The sequence below is a fragment of the Rissa tridactyla genome, chromosome Z (assembly GCF_028500815.1).
Source record: "Rissa tridactyla isolate bRisTri1 chromosome Z, bRisTri1.patW.cur.20221130, whole genome shotgun sequence".
NCBI lineage: Eukaryota > Metazoa > Chordata > Aves > Charadriiformes > Laridae > Rissa > Rissa tridactyla.
This window is the reverse complement of record NC_071497.1, coordinates 59,076,223-59,097,242: the sequence shown is the minus strand read 5'-3', so window position 1 is coordinate 59,097,242 and position 21,020 is coordinate 59,076,223. Positions and strand designations below refer to the sequence as shown.

General features: G+C 35.7%; 1 protein-coding gene across 1 annotated transcript in view; it reads right to left on the bottom strand.

Annotated features, from left to right (window-relative positions):
* The window catches only part of TNPO1 (transportin 1), a 64,373-nt gene that overhangs the window by 10,805 nt on the left and 32,548 nt on the right, over nt 1–21,020 (bottom strand). Inside the window, exons 8-22 of the mRNA XM_054184658.1 lie at nt 20,824–20,946; nt 17,020–17,138; nt 14,505–14,565; nt 13,731–13,899; nt 12,698–12,850; nt 11,314–11,539; nt 8,925–9,096; nt 7,543–7,629; nt 6,681–6,788; nt 6,316–6,474; nt 6,131–6,218; nt 4,869–4,967; nt 4,561–4,656; nt 1,559–1,634; nt 661–760 (exon numbers count right to left, since the gene is read on the bottom strand). Of these exons, the coding sequence (XP_054040633.1) occupies nt 661–760; nt 1,559–1,634; nt 4,561–4,656; nt 4,869–4,967; nt 6,131–6,218; nt 6,316–6,474; nt 6,681–6,788; nt 7,543–7,629; nt 8,925–9,096; nt 11,314–11,539; nt 12,698–12,850; nt 13,731–13,899; nt 14,505–14,565; nt 17,020–17,138; nt 20,824–20,946 (1,836 nt within the window). The remainder of the gene's footprint in view (nt 1–660; nt 761–1,558; nt 1,635–4,560; nt 4,657–4,868; nt 4,968–6,130; nt 6,219–6,315; nt 6,475–6,680; nt 6,789–7,542; nt 7,630–8,924; nt 9,097–11,313; nt 11,540–12,697; nt 12,851–13,730; nt 13,900–14,504; nt 14,566–17,019; nt 17,139–20,823; nt 20,947–21,020) is intronic.

Sequence of the window (21,020 nt, the reverse complement as noted above, 5' to 3'; positions counted from 1 at the left end):
TATGTTTCAGGAAGAAGAATTCCAGGCAGAGGAGAGGGAAAATCTTCTTAATTTTCCTCTTAGAAAATATTACATTGGTACAGCTTTACTTTGGAGGTGTGGAGACTAAAGAGCAAGTCATATTCTATTCTTCAGACGTACCATTTATTTTAAACAGATACATGTTCCTTGCCACATTGACTATTTAGGCAATATATCCAAAGTTGAAACAGAATCTTCCCTAACCAAGTTTTAAGAAGGAAAGGGTGGTTACTGTTATTGTTCTCTTTCTTGTTTTAAAAGCCTAGGTTTCATCTGGAAAATAGGTTTAAGTATGTCAACTTTTGCCTTATATTTTCATACAGATCCTGACCACAACCTGACAGAAGTATCAGAATAGTTATATTAGTAAAAGTTCATTATATAGATATTCTTTGTAATTAAAAGACAAAAACTGAATTCAACAATACTGTTCTTGTTTCCTTTGCTAGGTAATAATTGCTGAAGCATCATGATACATATCATTCACAACATAAACATTTTGGCCTCCCTGACCTTAAAATAAAGCTACTTCATGTACTACAGGGAAGCATGTCAAGCTAAACTTTTTCATACTCCATATACGGCTTTCACCTTAATTTCACTTAAGAAAAGCAGTTAAGATCTATTCATGTATCTTACTTGGACTACTCCGCTGGGGTTGACCGAGATCATGGTACATATCCCACGGAACGCTGAATCCTTTTCCTCATTGTCTCTTATGTTTCGCAGAGAGGTGCACCTAGCAAGTCGGAGAGCAAAACTTAGCTCACTCTATTAACTTTGTCTTCAATCAAGTCAGAACTAGATGACAGTATTTGATGGAATAAGTCACACTGATAAGATGATCTGAAACACTATTTTGAATGCTTAGAAAAACACTTGTTGCACAGAGTCTTTACTAGCATATATTCCCACTAAGCATCATCTCCAGAACCTTGTTCTCCTATTGCACTATATACAGTTAGAAAGTGTGACCTGTATTCCATTAAATACAAGAGAAACATGTATCTGAAATATTTATAGAAACTATCATTATTAGAAGCGGAACATATAATACTATCACAGTATGAATTATGTCAGATACCACTTACAGAACAGTTATTTAACTTTTACAGCAGCAAGCAAGCTATTTTATACATAACAGATCTATAAACATATATTCCTTACAGCAATTCAAGCCTCAGACTAAATTTTAAGAAAGTAATGCACGGTTTAAATTTTACAGTATATGCATGCATTGTATTATCATTCTGGTGGATTTTAAAATGCTCTTTCATAGTCAAGCTTTAACACAGCAAGCATGTGACAATCTTATCCCATGCATAAATTAGTCGTTAGCCACAACATAAAGAATACATGACGGTGCTACTAAAAACTCACAAACCTGATAGGACAAGATTAGTCACATGGTTGGCAATGATTAAGGATTGAGATTTTGTAACCAACTGAAAATATATCTAAAAGTGAGATAGAGAGAAGAAAGAAAGAAAGAGAGTGAAGAAAAATGAATTAAAAAAAAAGATTGAATAATACACACCAGGGTCTTATAAACTGCTGTAGCATGGGGGCCACCTCTTGAGGACAAACGTAACCAAGACGACCAATTGTTATTGCTAAGGTAACGCAATCACGGTTATACACCACCAAACGCCAACCAAGACATGAGCAAATGAGGGGGGAGGAGAAAAAATAAAGAAAAAACAACAAATAACTCAGAAACAGAAACCAACAGAATCTGTGTATGATAATAAACATAAGATTTCACCAGTGCTGTTTATTACCACCCCCTAAATAAGAGGCAGCAACATATATGGTATACTCTCCAGGGCAAAAGAAAAATTAAAGAAGTAAATGAGAGAACACCAAAAACACAATTTAAAATCCAAAGGCCTTCTGATGCAAGCAGTCATTCTGCCCTCTTCAGATTAATCTCTTACAGTAAATTTACCTACCACGTATTTTGGAATTTTTATTCAAATGTACTATTATGGGTATTCTTGATAAAAGGAATTAACCATTTTCAGTTTTACTGCCAAGTATTCTAAACGTTTTATTTTTTTCAATATACAGAATTCGAGATTTTAACAGATCTATTCTATCAATAAAAATACATTTATAAATACTTTTACATGGAAAATACTGTGGTCTATCTAAAAATGTTAAATAAATGAAACACTTCTCAAAGAGCACCAAATATTTGTCTTCTTCAAAATCTTATAGATAATTAATTTTCTACAGTCAGTTGCTGTGAGTCAGCAACCACTTTAAATTAAATTATTTAATCACAATATTTCTCCAGTTCACAAAAGGCTTCCTCATAGAAGTCGTATAGGAATCTGACTTCTGATATGGAGCCATAAGGATCAGGAAAAGCAAAATTACTTCATCACATGATTAGGTAGTTCAGTCCTTTGTTCTGAGGGACAGATTGAAGAAAATATCACGCAAATGTGTTTTAATGGTGTTTGCTCAACTCACAAAAGATTAATCTTTAGAAAAAGGAGAGGGTGGGGAATAATGTACCAGGATTACTTGAAGCAAAATACATGAATACTACTAAAATCCAGCAGATTTATATGAAGCAGAGAAAGGAAACCTATGTTCAAGGGACATACTATGCAACACTCTAATTAACAGGCATTTGTGAACAGTTTCATGAAACATGCAATAAAGCAGATGATGCTTTCTCCAATAAAAGTTTGGTGTAGGATATACTAGCAGTTTGAAACATACTAATTCCATGAAGTCTCCAGCGCACTAGTAATGTACTGGTTTTGCCCTGATGTTACGCAATTTCAATATGCGGTGTTTAAAATTTTTGGCAGATCTAGCTTAGAAAACTGCATTTGAAGGGCTACTTTCATTTGAAACTTTTGTCTGTTTTATCAGTTTTATCTGTAAATGCTGTCATCTACAGTCTGCACAAGGAATAGTAATCTCTCTCAAAGCTCAACTTTTTGGCATGTACTGGTTATTTTCTATGCAATTACTTTTACTTAGGATGGTCTTGTGTTACTATAGGAGAAATATTTTCATAGCTCATTGCATAGCAAGCTAAAGCAGAAAACAGTAATATTCTTGTATGTACTAGTGGCCTGCAGCACAATATCCCACAACAAACTTATTATAAGTACACCACACTCAACATTTATTTGCAGTTATGCAACCACATTTAAAGTAATTATTGAGGGGGGGGAAAAAAAAAAAAAAAAAAGAGGTCAGTGTTTGGATGCTTCCAAAAATTCTCTAACAGTGACGGAAGCAAACATTTAAGTACTGGATGCCTCTCAGTTACAGGTATTACATATCCATCCGTGCAGAGGCAGGGGGTAAGGGCAGAGGCAGGGGGAAAGAAAATTTATATTGCTATACTATTCCATAGTGTATTTCAGAACAAGTAGGTATTTGCTACAAAATTATATTTTCAAAAAGTAGCACCTATAATATGCCAGACAACTAGGTCATTTTTCCTTCAAGTTCACCTTCCATACTATACAGGGGTAGGGGTAAAGTAGCAGAGAACCTGCAGCTTCAAAGTTTAGAGAATACCACATGAAAATATGCATTGAAAATCTCTCTCCAATTTACCTCTTGCTTGGCTCAAAAAAATACAACTGTACCACTGAATTTGCATAATTTTCAATCATGTCAGGTGTAATGACCAAACCACTATTTTCTTACAAGACAATTTTCAAACAGGAAAAAGAACACAAGAAAAAACGTTTTCAATTAGTAAAATAGTAAACTAGAAACCTGTCAAACTATTAATAAAGTTTTGCTATTTTTGCATATCAAAGTATGGAAGGTGCTCTTCATACCAGAACGTGCCCTCTATAAATGCAAAAGAAACAAGCCTCAGAAATTCCGATTCAGTAAGGCATTTTGGGATTGCACCCAATTTGGAAGGTAAAGCTGTGGGCCATAACATAAAACGTGCGTGCCATTATTAGAATTCTTTTCAGTAACTTATTATCAAGTGACCAGGTAATCGAAGTTATACGTAATTTCAGTTATGTTGTGGTAAAACTGCCATCACAGATCTAGATTTTTGTGCATGATATTACAAGTTTATCTCTAATAAAAGTGCATGTTTTATAAATTCAAAGAGTTCATTATTTGTTTTTTATATGCCAATTACATTTTTTTCAAACACTAGACATATATATACAGTACACATGTGTAAGGACATGCATATACTAAAATCAGCGTGAACCAAGTCTTTAAGTGTTACTGCATACATTTGTCATATTCAATACATAAATAAAACTGGAAGATTACTTAATCAAACAGATGATAAATAGATATAATAAATGTTATAAAAGTAAGAAAGCAATAACTTTAAGAATCTAGATATATGATAGGTGGTTTGCTGCAAGACTGAGACTTGTAAGAGCTTCTGCAAAACAGAGTTGCTTTTGCTTATAAAAGCCAAATATATAACAATAAAATCAGTTCTGGTGTGGTTCCCCTATGCAATTTTTTAAATTATTTTAAAAATCTCTAATACCCTTCACCACGTATGGTTCAATTTTTGGGTACCTGTGTTCTCTAACAACGTCTTTGGTGTGTTGGGTCTGTTAATTATTTCTACAAGCTGGTGCAACACCATTGGAATATAAGGCTGCATCTCTATACCTGAAACAGCCAAAAAAAAAAAAGATTCAGAAGAAAATGACCATTATTAATATGCATAATCTAAATACATCAGGTACATTGAACATACTAATAAGGACAAGAATCTCAAATTTAATTTAAATTTTAACATGAAAGTATCCTAAAAAGCCCCCAAAACCACCCAAACAAACATGCTAAATGTGCAGAAATTCAAAGAAAAAAATATGTCTTACCCATTTGGATGGAGATTTCTCCAATTGCCCAGGTGGCATTGTTACACACAGAAATGAATTCGGGGTTTAGGTTGGTTCCCAAAATTGGCATGAAATCAGCTACAAAGAACAACATTTTAAAATCTCATCACACAATACAACCATCTTGTCCCATTACTGTAAAAGCAGGGGGAAACGGGGTGGGAAGAAGTTTTTTTTAAAAAAATAATTATGTAAACCTATTTAAGAGTGTTACACATGAATTAACAAGAGCTATATTTCTGGTATATATCAGATTAACCTGGATTTTAGAACCTAAGCAGATCAATGCAAATCTTTTCAAATTATGATTTTAAAATGTTTCTAATAGGCTTTATCTTTACATAACTCTAGAATCCTTTTTCTCCCCTTCCCTCACTGGAGCACAGCGAACAGAGGGGAAGAGAGGAGAAGAAAAAAAGGCAGCTACAAGTACTTGCAGTTTTATAATATATTTGAACAATCCTTAAATCACCCAGATAGCTATGTATTCAGCTATGCTTAAAAACAAAAGGAGCCTAGAAGGCAATCACATCATTGATCAAATTTTAACAAAAAAACTAGTCACAAAGATAGATGATAATATCCGCCAAATAAATTTTAAATTCCAAGCCTATCCAAGCATTCATTTGGCAAGCTAAGTGTATCTCAATACTATCTGTGGGAAGAGACAGCAAATACCACGGAAGTGGGTAACTGATGCTATTTCCCTACTGAAATTAAAAACAAAGCAAAAACCCAAACCAAAACATACCCTATTGCCAAGTTTTCTGTTTTGTTTTTATAGATACATTTTTTATATATATATTCATACATACAATGTATTTTATAAATATAAAAAATAATATAAATATTTTTATATCTATAACATTTATTTAACAACAGATTCTAGAAAACAAACAAAAAAAAAGCTATAAATTCAAGAATTTACCAAAGCAAGCACCTATTCTAATTGAAGTCCAAGTTCATCTGTTTTGCTGTACTCCAGCACAACAGGTAGCTTGTTACATTATAAAAATCAAGGACAAAAATTAATTTTTGCATTGTCTACAAAAATAAGAACACATCTTTTAAACACACAATTAGAAGGACAAAAGACTAGAGACCCTTGCTGATAAAGGAAAATGAAAACTTACAACACTATGAAAAGGCAACCCACACAATAGGGAGCTTAATAATGGCCAAACGAGCCTCTTACCGGTTTGTAAAACAAGTTAATTGTTTAATATGTGAAAGAAACATACCGATGCAAGGCTTAACATGCTGAAAACACGCCTTTGTCAGATCACCTAACAATGCAAAAGAACTCTGCCGTACCTCGGGCATTTTATCCTGAAGAGAGGAAGAAAAAAAGAAAAGACAATTCTAGAAGTATTTCTCATTCTCTTAAGAAAGAAAACCTTTGGATCAAACAGGTTACTTATCTCACCTGCATGCATTGGTACATTAACGTCAGGATATTGCTGCGAGCCACTAGCTGTTCAATGTTGCCTCCAAGTCCTTCAGCTAAACCACTGAGTAAATCAAGAGCCACAATCATGAAATCTTTATCTGGAGCTTCATATTGGTCTGGCTGAGCATTATGCAACTGCAACAAATAAGTACACATTTTCAACATGAGTATTAGATGTTCTCAGGGGCATGCATAAAAGAAAAGTTTCAGAACTGCAGCTTCATTTAGATATTCATCAGTGGTTATACTACAAATCTCCCTGCAAACCCATAACTTTACATAGTTAAGACATTGGTTTAAGGAGATATTCTGAAAACATCGAAATAGCAATAGAAAAATACCATGGCTTGTGCAAGGGTCTTCTGCACCAGATGTACACAACGCTGGTACACAGGTTCACAGTATGGAAGAAAGCCAGATTGCAAGGCAGTAGCAACTGACGACAGGCACTGGAATTAGAAGTGAAAGAGAGAAAACAGTCACTACCTTTCCACACATCTCTGAAATGCCTTTTACTTGGTAGGGGAAAATTAATAGCACTTTAAGTACACCCACATGTAACTGATTAAGAAAACACAACCTAGAAAGGCAGTACCATTAGCTGAACCAAGGCAACTATCAGCAAGTTGTTACTCTCTCCTATGCACGCCAGTTGAGAAAATTTCTCAGCAGCAGCAGTATCTTCTTAGAGGTAATCAAGAAAGTGCATACAAAACCAGTTACAATAGTTCAGCCAGCACTGAGACTAAGCTTCAGTATTTTGACCATGGACAAGCCCTAACATTACCGAAGTGTTACAGAACTAGTTTTTCTAGAGGTGCTTTCCTGCTTCACTCTTGGACAGTACAGAGAACAGACTACATGGTCTGGTTCATACCTTCAGCTTGCCTGACAATAGAGATGAAGGGAGAGCAAGGAGAAAGAAGACAAGAATAAAAGTAGGATAGAATTTTTTTTTTCTAAAAGAATCCCAAAGAAACCACTCCAGAATGGCAGAAAAAGAAATCTAAAAGATTCCCGCTAAACCTAATGATATTTCCTCTGTCAAAAATTTTCTTACTACAGTCAGAATAATTTCTCCATAATGGGAAATACCTAACACTGTCAGCTTTTACAGTCATACATCCTAATAGGAGCATCTTTAGTAGAAAGTGTAATTCCTAAAATAAGTTGATAAAAAAATATTGATATTTTAACATTTACCTCTAATAAAGGGAAGAGATCTTTATCTTCATCCTTCAACATGTTCCACTTCTGGATTAATGGAGGCATTAGCATCTGAATATATTCCTGTTTAGGAGGAAAATCCATCAACTGCTGAAACACTTCACTAGACACTATTTTATTTCATAGCTAGAAAGTTGACATATTAAGAATTGATAAATATTCTACTTTTTCAGCAAAACCCCCCTGATGTACAGTAATTCAGTCATTGTTGCAATACATAGAAACAGTTTAGTATTAGAATTTACAATTTGTGCCTTAACATTTTTTGCTGAAGCACATTAAGTACCTTTGCAGAGTGAATCTTTTCCTTCAAGTTTTGTTTCAGTCTACCTGCTTGGGTTGTTACAAATCTAAATGACTGCCTCAGGGTCTATGGAAAATGTTCTCACTAGCAATGAAATCTGACTGTGCATCTGCCACCTGCTTTTCTAAACCATTTCCCATTGCCCTGATGTTGAACCTATCGCCCCAATTCTTCACTTCCTCACTTGAGGAAACTTCTTCCTCAAGCAAGTAACCATGCATGAATAAAGTATTCTCCTATCCCTCCAGAAGGATGCACTTACCCCTTCTGTATAAAGCTGTTTCATCTTCCCTGCCACTGCACAGCCACAAGGACATTGAGCAACACATCCCTATAGTGCTGATGCTCCCACAAGGTATCTGAAGAGCCAACAGGTGCTCACAGCTAATGCTATGTCCAAAGATACGAAATAAGCGACTGAAGAAAGTCCCACCATCACCAGGAGCTCCCATTTAGCTTCCTTCTGGTACTGTCAAATGTCAAGGTAGCAGGTCTCTCTCAGACAAGAGAGAGACTGAAAAAGAGGTCCTTTGATGGTGTGGGGTCCTGGATGGCAAATAAAATGCCATGGAAACAACTCAACTTTTTTTCATTCTAGAGTATCTATGTCATGTGAAGCACTATACAGAAAGGAAATAAATTTCATTAACTTTCATAAGAAGATGCCCACACAGAACATGTATGCATATTCTATTAATTAATATACACACAGCAAAAAAACCCAAACAGTATATTTGCCTGGGTGTCGTCTGTGCTTTGTCCAAAGGATTCTGTGTTTTCACGTATAAAATGAATGCCTGTCTCACTCTCTGATAAAGCAATTTCTAGTGATTATGTGCTCCAATACACTGGAAAGAGACACACAGAATATTTGCGTAGTGGGCAAGTTACATGCAGTCTACGTATTTCACCTGAAAATATTCAGCATGATCAAAACCTACATAGAAATATCAGCATTTCTGTATTATAACATGTAAAGAACACTACAAAAAAACCCACTGAACCAGTTTTTCAATTATGATGAGCACTTCTAGAGAATATAAAGTATACTCACAGGTTTATTTAGATGATGTCCTACAGAATCTGCTAGAGTACCTATAGCATCATAAAGAATGAGCAGGTTTTTATGCTGGTATTTACTAAATGCGAAGACCAAAGTGTCAAGTATATATGCAAGATAAGGAACAAGCTCTGTACAAGCCTCCTCTTCTAGAGTAGCAAAGGCACTGAGGGACAAAAAAACATGTCAGTTGGTATCTTGGAAAAAACAAAACAAGACGACCCCAAAAAGCACACCGCCCCCGCCAAGTCATTTCTATTTAAACATAAAACTGTATTCAGTCCTCAAGATATGTCCAAGATATGTTTTCAAAATGGTATTACTGACATAATCTCAACCTATTTTGATTGAACACGTAAGAATTCAGCTCTTACACTGTGATGAACAAAACTTTAAAATTTTGTTTTAAAATATTGCCATGAAACCTGTGATGTATATGCAGAAAGCCCCCGCTGAGAAAAGCATTACTGTACATGAGTTACAATACACTAACTGAAATAGTAGAAATCATAACAAACGCTGTTTACTTAAGTTAAAAATGGCCCACTATCTTTACGTATGCTGTAGTTGCACGTAGAAGCCCTAGTGCTATTGTGCCAACATCACCCTGTACTCTCAGCAGTTCACTACATAGAAAAACAGGTACAGAAAGAAATGGAAAACTAAAAGCAAAGACAGGGGATGAAGAATCCTGGCTAGTCTTCATCAAAGCACACACCACAGCATCATGGAAACTTTTCAGGTTGTCTGTCAAGTGTTTGAACGATAGCATTAAAAAAACCCACCCAAACCAAACACACACACCCTCCCCACCCCGAGATTTGCTGCTTCAGAGAAACCTTAAGGAAAGGAAAAATTATGAGCTATTGAAGATTTACTGGCCTAGCTTGTGTCAACAAGATTATTATTAGCCTGTCCCTGTACTAAAAATGCATGCATCACCGCTTGAGGTGAACAATTCCCTACTAGCATGCTACCAAATACAGAAATTACTTTTTCCTAACACAATGCAACTGTGAACACTAAGTGGCTAGCATTCTTATTTTATTTATTTATTATATTATTATGAAGTCTTCTTTCAGAAAGGCATACAATGTAGGCAGGAAAACATGTTTCAGTAAAATATGTTTTCGGGTGTCACCAACTGAAGGAGCAGTTTCTCGATAGTAAAGAAATGAACATTAAAGCATCTGCTATGACACAGAAGTTAGTGATAAAAACACAGTATCCTATGACTAATTTTTAATTTGGTAGACATTAACTATCTGTGCAACTATTCACTGTAGGGATGCAGCTTTTTGCTCTTCCCCAAGAGGGATCGTTGTATATTCTTGCAATTTAGAAAACTGGGAAGCATTTTTTGACTCGTAACTGCTCTCCATTTTCCTTAAAGTGGATTTTTCCAGACAGTTTTTTTTTCACTGCAACAGCAATTTTAATGAATCTCTGCTCTAAAGAAAGCATTTCAAAACATGCTATAAACATTACATTGAACTTCAAATAAAAAAAATAAATCAGGTGCATTGCTTTTTAAAATATTTCTATTTTGTCTCTTATTACAGTTTCCACTGCCCATTGCACCTCATTCATAAGCACTACATGAGGTTATTTAACAACCGCAACACAGCTGTGTTCAACTGCAAGCACATTTCAACCATGTTTTGGACAAGCAAAGTATGAACAGAATCTAACTCTGCTTTATGAAGAAACCTTCTTGGCAGTCGGCTGTATACACTCCCGCCCCACACAAACTGACTTGTAAAAGCTTCATTTTATGAGGTTCCTGCACTAGAGGTGCGCCCATTCCCAATCTGTTAGTGGTGTGTCCATTAATGGAGCTGCGGTTTTTTGGTTTTTTTTAAACGTCAGCAGACAAGGGAATCTTATCTCTCAGGATCTCCCTTCAAGAAAAAGAGAATATCCCTTGGAATAATCATAGCCCAAATGTTTTGGTAATCCTGAGCTAAATATAAACAACATCAGTGATGCAACGACAGGGCAGTTTTCCACTGCAACCAGTATTGACCTTGTTCACAGGCATATTAAAAAAAGCCAGATTTCTGGTGAATGAAACATCATATATTTTCAATATATGATGTCACAGATAATTTATTTTACTACAATAAGTTATTTAGCTTGGTGACTCATATACTCTGAAAACAAACTAGAAGAGAGAAATACAAATTAAGTTTTTTCAGGTTACTGCAACTCAGAGTAATTTGTGACTACTTCAGAAGAAGATGCATCTACTCCAATTTGAGAGAGAAAGAAATACATGAACAGCTAGAAATGGAATCATACATTCATTGATAAAGGCATTAAAATAGTTCCCCATGAAAAAGCATTGTCATGAATACTGCTTTTTGCTTAAGCTTTGGCTTACCTGCAGGCAGCTTCTTGTACTCTCTTGTTGCTATCCAGGATACGCTTTAGCAACTCAGTCATTAATGGCTTCAAGTATGTGTCTGGGGGTTGACTAACTACCCAGTGTGCATAGCGACTAAGAGTCCAGCATGTAATGGAGCGCACGAGAGCCTTTTTGTCAGACAGGCACTGAATAAGGTGAGGGATCAGCTCAGGAAGATATGGAATCATACCCTGCATGCAGCCTAGAAGGAAAAATACAGCTATTGCAGTACCAGAATTAACAAAAAGTTTCTACGTGTTCTGCTTCCTAGAAGAGACGTATTTTCATTCTCCATCACGCAGGAATACATTTTAACAATATACAGTGCAAGTCTACCTAATTTATATTAAGTCCTAAAAAGAAACCTTACATAAACAATAATTAAAATCCCCAGTTAAACTTACATTCATTTCAACTACATTTCTGCTTCAGTGCTTCCCTAATCTCCAGAAACTTCACTTTAATAAATGGAGTATGGCAAGTACATCCAAATAAAATGAGTTTATAAAACTTGGAGGTCCTATGTTGGTCTACTCAGAGTAATCAAGACAACAAGCAGAGAAAGACTTGGTCTTGACAACAAATCATCACATCATTAAAAAGGATTCCTTAAGAAATTTAAATTTCCTCTTGTTTTCTCCTAACACCATACAAATAACAACCAGCAATAAAACCTACATGCTTCAAATCAGTACAGGCAGTAATAGACCAAGATTTGCTAGAAGTACTAACTTTACCTTGCTTGTCTTGAAATCAAAAGCAACAAAAACTTTTTCTAACATAGAAAAAAGTATGTTAACTAGGCACTGTGGGAAAAGAAAGATAATCCATGCATGGACCCAAATGTATTCCTTCAGCTTGCAAAAGGGACAGAGATACTGGAAATGCAGGCAAAACGCCAAGCAAGACTGTGAGTAACTACAAAGGAAATGAAGTTATCGTATTTAAATTGGAGAACTATCCACAAAAAGCAGCTCGGGGCACTAAAAGTCGACGGAGTGGTCTTCTCTGTTTCTGAAAATGCTTGAATGAAATGTAAAGCTCAAATTTATTAAATATTCCTCTTCTGTGAAATCAAGGTAGTACTTCATGAGAGACCAATAAATATGTGCTGCAGAGTTAAGAAGGGGAGGAATAAGAGAAGTTATCTAAGCTATTTAGTATCCCAAAGATGCATAGATTTGAAAATGAAAAATTAAATAACTGCAGTCACCAATCAGTAGATGTAGACATCAATCACCGAAAGTAAAACAGCTAAGGATATATATTACTTTGCATAAGTAAATTCACCTAGAAGGAATCACAGAGCTGCTTCAGAACAATCAAAAATTCAGCAACCTGATATGCACTGTTGCCTTACCTTCAGCAATTGCTCCAAGAACAAGGATACCAGATTCTTTAACTACCCACTCGGGATGGAAGAGCAATTCCTTCAAAAGGGGCAAGATGTGTGGCAGAAGTTCATCACGAAATACATTGGCTAGGACATCCAGAGCAGCAGCAGAACATTTTCCTAAGGGGAATTAACAGTGTTAATCTCTGCTTATTATACCAGTAGCTGTAGTTAGACAATATAATCTTCATTTTAACTTCGAGCTGCCAGGAGTCTCAGGGCCTTGGGAGGAAAGATACTTCCATTTCATTACAATACATGGTGATCCACTGTGCTCCAGTGCAATGCCACAGCTCTTAGAAAGACAGTTTTGCATCACTTAAAGCCACTGAAAGGACTTACACATTGGGGATATTAAAACACTCACTGACAGGAACCATACCATTAAATTACAACTTATATACACTAGAAGATTTGAGATTGGCATAACACTAAGGAAGATGGAAGGTAACATATCAGAGAAACTAAGGAGAAATGGCCTAAAAATACTAGCATTTAATTCAAAAGAAAATGCTCAAACATGATCCATGTCTCAAAGTAAAAAGGCAAAGTCATCCAACTCTAGAGACTGAACAGAATTATTAAGCTGCCACCAGCCACCAATGCGTAACAGCTTTTTATTTTTTAAACTGAAATTAAAGAGGTGATAGAATTTTAATTCTACAAGATAATAAAAATAATTTTTTAAGTAAGTCCAAAAGTTCTGTTGAATTGCAGACAGTTAATGTTTGTAGCTCGATCTACCATATTCAAAATAAGAAATAAACTTATGGATGGGTAGCTTTTGCCAATACAGTTACACAGTTAAAGTGTCATCTGAGAGACTCCTCCCCCTCTCCCCCGGCTCTACCTCATCCACAAATTATGTCAGCGGATAGTTCTTTTTGTATTCAAAAGCAAAGCCTCCATATTCCTATACAGAAAGTCCTCTTTTTACTGTGGTTCTTGTATTATGCAAGTAGCTCTATTTTAAAACATTTAACACATTACTTTGACATACTTAAATTCCAGTCAGAAATAGCATCATCATCATCAAGTTCATCGTCATCATCGTCATCATCTTCAATACCATCTTCCTCATGTTGCTGAGCCACCGTCCGCGAACGATGAAAACGAGGTCTTATGTCCTGTTCACTATCTGGAATAGCTTCGTCTTCTTCAACATCCCCCTGTCATCAAAATGTTTTGTCAGATAAACCAGACCAATTATATTGCTCAAGGAAGTTAAGAATGTAGTTTTAGTTCAAGATTTTATAAGCAGATAAGAGATTCGCATCTCACTTGTGCTGCCTAGCTAATTAAAAAAAACATTGTTTCTGCATTCTGCTGATGCATTTACCAAAAAAAGTGACAAAAAAATAGAAGCAAGAGAGTTAAGTTCATGCACCAAGTATCCTTTTTGTTAAGAAATTACTCTTGATAGGAATGAAATAGAAAGAAGTGACAGAGAAATTTTGGTACACACACATATTCTAAAACGTAGTGATAGAAAACGCCATGTTTTCAAATCTAGAAGGCATTAGAATTAATTCTGAACATTTTTTTTAGGCTGCATTGTTGCAGCAGTTCATGGGTAATAGTATACCAGCTACACTCAAGTTGGGTGACAGGGGAAAGGGGAAAAGCAGGAAAACGCACAGATCATTTTCCAACAGACATGGCAGCAGCTGCATTTACTATTTGGAACAGCATACCATTCTGATCAGAATCATTCTGATTCATAGGTCAGAAGCTAACCAGATATTCTTACAGAGTAAAAGAAACTGATGCTCACCTTCAAAAGAATTATATCGATCTCTGAATATTTCATACCATTTACCAGCACAGGTATCAGCCTACAATGAAATATTGATACATGTCAAAATAACACAAAAAAAAAATGCAAGCCAGTTTTCAGTTACCTAGGCCATAATTTTGGTTGTAAGCCTCACCCCCTCATCCCAAAAAAACCCACAAACCCTGAGCCTCATAACAAAAGCAAGTAACTAAGCCATGCTCCATGTCATAAGGTTCATCAGTACTTTGTAATTGGAAAAAGAGTTAATTTCAAATTACAAAATTTTAACTAGAGGTAGCCAGACGGCACAACTGAGTTTTAAACTTTAAAAAAACCCATATATTCTTCCATATGATGAATTTATTCTGAAGCACCTTTCAGAAATTAAGTCTAAAGGTTTTCAGTTAAAATTCAAACTCTTATAATGCACATCATAAATAAGTTGGCTCTCACCAATAGTACTTGTCACTTTATTTGTGGCTGAAGACTCTACCTCACCACTCTTAAAGATGGGAGCCTAACTACATTAAGCCGTCCTATCCTTTTGTGATTACTTCAATACGACAAGTCCCCAACATTGCAGAGATCTCAAATAACCTGTATCAGGATTTATTTAGTTATTAAGATGGTTATTGCTGTGGGACTCCAACTGTACAGATGTATAGCTACAAAATGTACCAAGGTAGAAAAGTCCAATACTTCACATAAAACCACATTCTCCACAAAAAAAAAAATTCGATAAAAATAGGTATTATAAGCCAAATCAAGCAAATAACGACCACGTACTGATCCAGCACCAGTGACAGACTCAATTTCTCTATATTCTGCAGCTGAGGAGTATAGTTTTTGAAGGTACCAGGCCAGCAGTAACATTCACACATTGCAATGGCACATTACCTTCTGAACTTTCAATGAAGAAATAGTAAGCATATACATTATCACCAATTCATTGGCATTTCTGCAGCATACTTCATGAAGTATGCAGGAGCTATGTATTTTATAAGAAAGCGAAATGGAACAAGATGTTAGATACTTCACGAACAGGTCTTTAGAATACCTTGTCCCACTTTTAATTTAATATAATATAATTTTAAGATTTTAATCAAATATTGAAAAACCTAAATAGTTCCCTAATCAAACAGGACTCACCAACAAATAAGTTGCTTTCAACAAACATGACACTGAGAGATCACGAGAGAAATGTAATGTTACTCTTTTTGGTTTGTTTTGTTTTTTTCTAGACACTTTAAAGCTTTTTTTAAAAAAAAAAAATAAAAATACGATGTTGCAGTGTCAATGTTCATGTAGGCCAAAAGAGGTTTAACAGTAATAGTTATTAACTAGCAGTTAATAACTACTGTTATGTGTGTTGGGAAGCAGGTGGGTAGACTCAATAATTGTGCTATCATTCTTTTGCCCATTGAGCTACAAGACTAGCAATTAAGTAAAAACATTTTAAAACTTAAAAATTATTTCTCATAACATTGGTTCTCCTTTTTTCAACTCCTATTCCTCCACTGCTACAGTAGGTGTTTTAATCTCAATTCTCTGCTTTCTAATTGTTTACGAAAACTGAAATTTTGCTGATTTTTTTAATTGCTTCACACTTGTAATGCTGAGAAAAATTAATCTCTTCTGTCTGTGATTCTGTTTGTCCACTCAAGATCTTGAGAGAACTGCCCCAGTAATTTCAAAAAACTTCCATATGTATATATAAAAATAAAGAGTACTCATTTGCTGGGAACACTGAAGAATTCATTTTGTATTGCAAAAGACTTCAGATTACTCTGGAAAAAATGTTACAAGCACTGTTGCAGACACGCAGATGTTTACTTCTCAAACACCAATATTCATTCCCATTCAATCAAAGATCTACACTTTGATGCACAGGATAACTTTTTGAAACACATCAAAAATAGTTTTTGAAACTTAAACTACTATTAGGCTGCAGAAGTATGAAGGAACACATTGTATATGCTTTCTTCAAGTCTAAATTGCAATAGCAATTGATTATAAAATTAATTCCTAAATCCAAGTGATATTACGATGTTTCATTATGTTCTTTATAAAACAGGGAACCCTTTGCATGACTATGCACATAGAAGCATTGCACAGAGATGCTTACATCAGCAGTAGTCAATATAACATATTCATGGTACACCACATATTATAGGTTATGCCATGTGGAAATGTTTGTTTGCGCTTAAGTGCATGTTAACACATATTTGCATTCATGTGAAGCTTAACAGCCTATTAAGCTTGAGGTAAACCACCACAGGGACACAGTTTAGGTTGCTTCTGGAGGTCACTGGGCCAGAAATCCTCAGAATTCTTTTCAATAAGCTCTGTGCTACAGCCATTTCTACTATGCACAAGAATTAACTACAGGAAAATTCTCCTAAGCATACTGCAAGCTAGATACAGTTTCTATAAGAGTAACCAGGAACAACTCAACTGAAGTTTAAAGTTGACTATTTTAAAGTAAATAGGAGGTGTAATTCTTAATACTTACTTAGTAAGATGACGACATAATACATCTTTACAAATTGGCTGTTCAGCCAAAGTCAGCCAAAACTCGCAAGCCTCCAAGGCCACATTTTCGTCATGGTCCTGGGTCCTTTGAAGCATGTACTACACAATATAAAAATAAATTACTTGTGTAAGATAGAAGTTTTAAGTGTCCAGAAAAAGCTACTGACATTGCAAAGGGTGTTTGCAAAACCAGACTATACTACCATAGCATTTTTGTTTCGTTGGGGCAAGACCAAGAAACTGACATAAAAGACTACTTCGGGGTATTGTGAGAATAAGCTAAAAGACTGTATTCTTAATGCCAGATGACTCTGATTCCATATTTCTTCATTGCTTAAGTGAGAACATTATTACCAAGAAACTGCAGAAACCCAAGATAATAAAAAGAAGTTTCCTGTGAATAGATTTTTTTTTTATTATTTTTTATTCCCCCTTTGAACTTTTGAATAAAAAGTTACAACTATACTCTTAATAAGATTAAATACTTTTTATTTCCAGTAACATAAAAAAGCTTTCCTTCCAAATCTTGATTACCTGACAGGATGTAATTGAGTAGAACCCATAATAGGGTAAAAAAAAAAAAATTCAGTATCAATTCTTTAAGCTTCCTATTGAAATTTAATCCTCCTTCAACCAAAAAAGAATGAAATACCTACATAAACAAAAAGCCTACTGCTACATTAGTTTCTTGTACACAACCGCGGTAACAATTTAGGGAAGACTCTTGCAACTTCCAAAATAGTAATTTCTGCATTTTTTCCATGACAGCTTTTATTTCTGAAGCAGTTGGTTCTTCCATTCATTTTAGAAAACCTCAAAGTCCATGCAGCTACCTTTCCTCATATGTGGATTTATAGCAAAAGAAATCCCTCTTCAGTTGCTTCAGAATACCAATTTATTCTCAAAATTAAATAGAGTAGAGGGACCTTTATTATCCTTATGCATTTCAGGGATGCAAGACTTGCCATGAATGGCACCCCTTCCTACAGAATCGCACTAACTTGCAAGCTTTTCCTAAAGGTTCACTATTGCGATTAAGACCTTGCAGTAACAGAAATACTGCTCTATTCTGAAATTTCAACAGATTGCAGCTTGGAAAAGTTGAAAAATGTCCTAATCATTGCAAGTAAAGCTTCCTTAATGCATCTTAAATTAAGAGATTAGGCACTTTTGCCCAGAGGGTTTGAAAATCCACTGTTTTGTTGTGGATTTGTTATTTGTCAGGAAGACAAAACCAGAATGACAAAAGTAATCTGTTCAAAGTTGGCCCTCACACTGTCATTTCCTCTTCAAGTATCTTCTGTAAGTATTATACTATATGCTGCATGAAGTTAGATAGCAGTAGACTGAAAAGCCTACATATTCAGTGGTGTAAGATAGCCATATATGCAGCCCGGAAATCATAGCAAGAACAGTGGCCCTAGTAATAAAGCAAAATGTGGGAACGGTATTTGAAGTATTTTTGTTTGTTTGTTTGAATATTATCATGCCAAATTTTAATAAGTACTTTCAATGATAAACTATAAAGTTCTACTGACTTTAGGCAATGCAAATAGTTGCTTTGTCACAATAACTTACAAAATAGCATATGAAGATTAGTCAGTACAGTTTTGTGTACTCTGTAATTTTTTGTTAGTCTTGTTAAGTCAAACCATGAAAAAAAGAATAGTGGGATACACAAAGCATTAAGAAGAACGCATCCTTTGAGCAGGAACAGACAAGTCTTTATCTGAAGAAAGCAACAGGATGCAAAACTCATGATTTTTACTGAGAAAGGTCTTAGGAGTCATGTGCTTGGACAAATATGCTCTGTGAGCATACAAATGCAATTTAATAATTGGAATGAAAGGTTGGTCTGCTCCCAATATATCCTGTTATCAAGTTCTCAGATGAAAAAAAAAAAAAAAAAAGGAAAAAACATTTGCTTCTGCTCACCTGGAAGTGAATGCTCAAAAACCCCAATGAAATCCAAACTCAGCCATTCCTGTATGCTACAGGGATTTGGCAAGAAAGTTTAAACCTGTCTGCTTCAAAAGCATGATGCCCACCACGACCTTCTTATAATCACTACTGGATCATTAATATTAACTACTTTAAAAGTGATTCTCCATAAGCATAAAGAACATCATACAGGTATGAGTTTCTCTCTGAAGACTTTCTTCACTTGGAACAGCCGTCAGCAGCAGCATTCAGCTTGGAGGCATTAAAGCCTCAAAGGTGCAAAACCTGACTCATTTCAATGCTGAACAATAGTCAGTTCTCAGATATTACATTTGTATATACCAGTATGCATAGAAGTTCTTCACCATGAGGGTGGTGAGACACTGGAACAGGTTGCCCGGAGAGGTGGTGGAAGCCCCATCCCTGGAAGTTTTTAAGGCCAGGCTGGATGGGGCCCTGAGCAACCTGATCTAGTGGGAGATGTCCCTGCCCATGGCAGGGGGGTTGGAACTAGATGATCTTTAAGGTCCCTTCCAACCCTAACAATTCTATGATTCTATTACTCTATTAACTTGGGAAATCAGTAACAGTAGTCCCAAAACTGGAAAAAAAAAGGTCATCTAAACTTTCTGGTACAGAAGAGAAAATCACTACTACTGCCTTTTGTAGAGAGGAAGCCTAGTAATAGTTTTCCCAACAGAAGAATACCAGATACAATGAGAATACAATCTCAAATCTTTTTCTGGTTGGTGACATCATTTCTGCCTACATAGTGCTGAAGTTCCTTACTAAACTTAGGAGGGTGAAAAGCCAGAGAAGTTGACACTTATTGACAATATAACCTCCAAAATTTCACTCTGTTTCAAAAAAGTCTCTCCCAACCAACCAAAGAAAATCCCACATCCAAGTAGTAACAATTCTTGCTTGTCCTGTGCTGTATGAGAACATGTCTGCCAAGGCTGGTGTCATGGAATTCCAGACAACATATAGGAAGACTAGATAGCAGGTCAAGGCTGTCAAGAGTCACCTCAGTTTTACCTATCTCTAATGCCTGTGTTTGGGAGCAAAAAAAACTTAACACCTTCTTTGTTTTGTCTGGACATAGTCTTTATGGAATTTGACACTGGGTTGTGACTCACTTGTCCACAAGAAATCTGCATGAGAAACATTATGATCTTGGCTATATTTCCAGTCTGGCAAGTGGCATATGTAAATGCTACTTAGAAGCTGTCAGTATTTCCCAGAAACGTGGAAATTACTCACAGCCCAAGCAGTTGAGCAGACAAAAAAACAGAGCTGAATGGTCCTCTGGTAGACAAGTCTGCACTAATCTAGAACGGCAAAGAAACTGTCATCAAATGACATTAACCTCTATAACGGAATGCCACGGGAAGCAACATCGTTAGTAGCTCAAAAAGCATCTCAGCTATATAAAATAACATGCCTTATCATTGTTATGGTCAACACATCTGAAAAAAATGACAGCTTCAATGCGTAAACTGTAACAGTATCAAAACTAGCACTAGACTTTTAACATGATCTTCTCAATTGGGGTCAAAGCAATGCTTGGCTGCTCCGCAGTACAGGTCATGCCAGCCATTTCAGAATCAATTAACTTAATGAAGAATAAACCACTGCCATATGCATTGCCTTTGCCTGTCAAACACAATGCCAAGTTGGCAATTAGCTAAGAAGTAAGTTTTGCAATTTCAGTCTTGAAGGAAAATGAAAAGTAGGCAAGTGCAAGAGTAACATACCTGTTCTCATGAATGCTTTTTATTTGTTATTATTTCTGCAACTGCAAGCAGGTTTTTCAGCATGCAACCTGGGAAATGAGACTCACCTCAACTATACTAATCATATGAGGAAGCAGGCGATCCATTCGAACTTCCAGCAACATTACCAGAGCACGGCACACATTTTTGCGTACTTCAGGTTCCTCATCACCAGCCAGTGCAAAAAGATTCTGTTGGAAAGTAGTATCAGAAAGTAGTGTTAGTTGAAAAGCCTGAGTTCATCTAGTTCAACTTGTATTTAAAT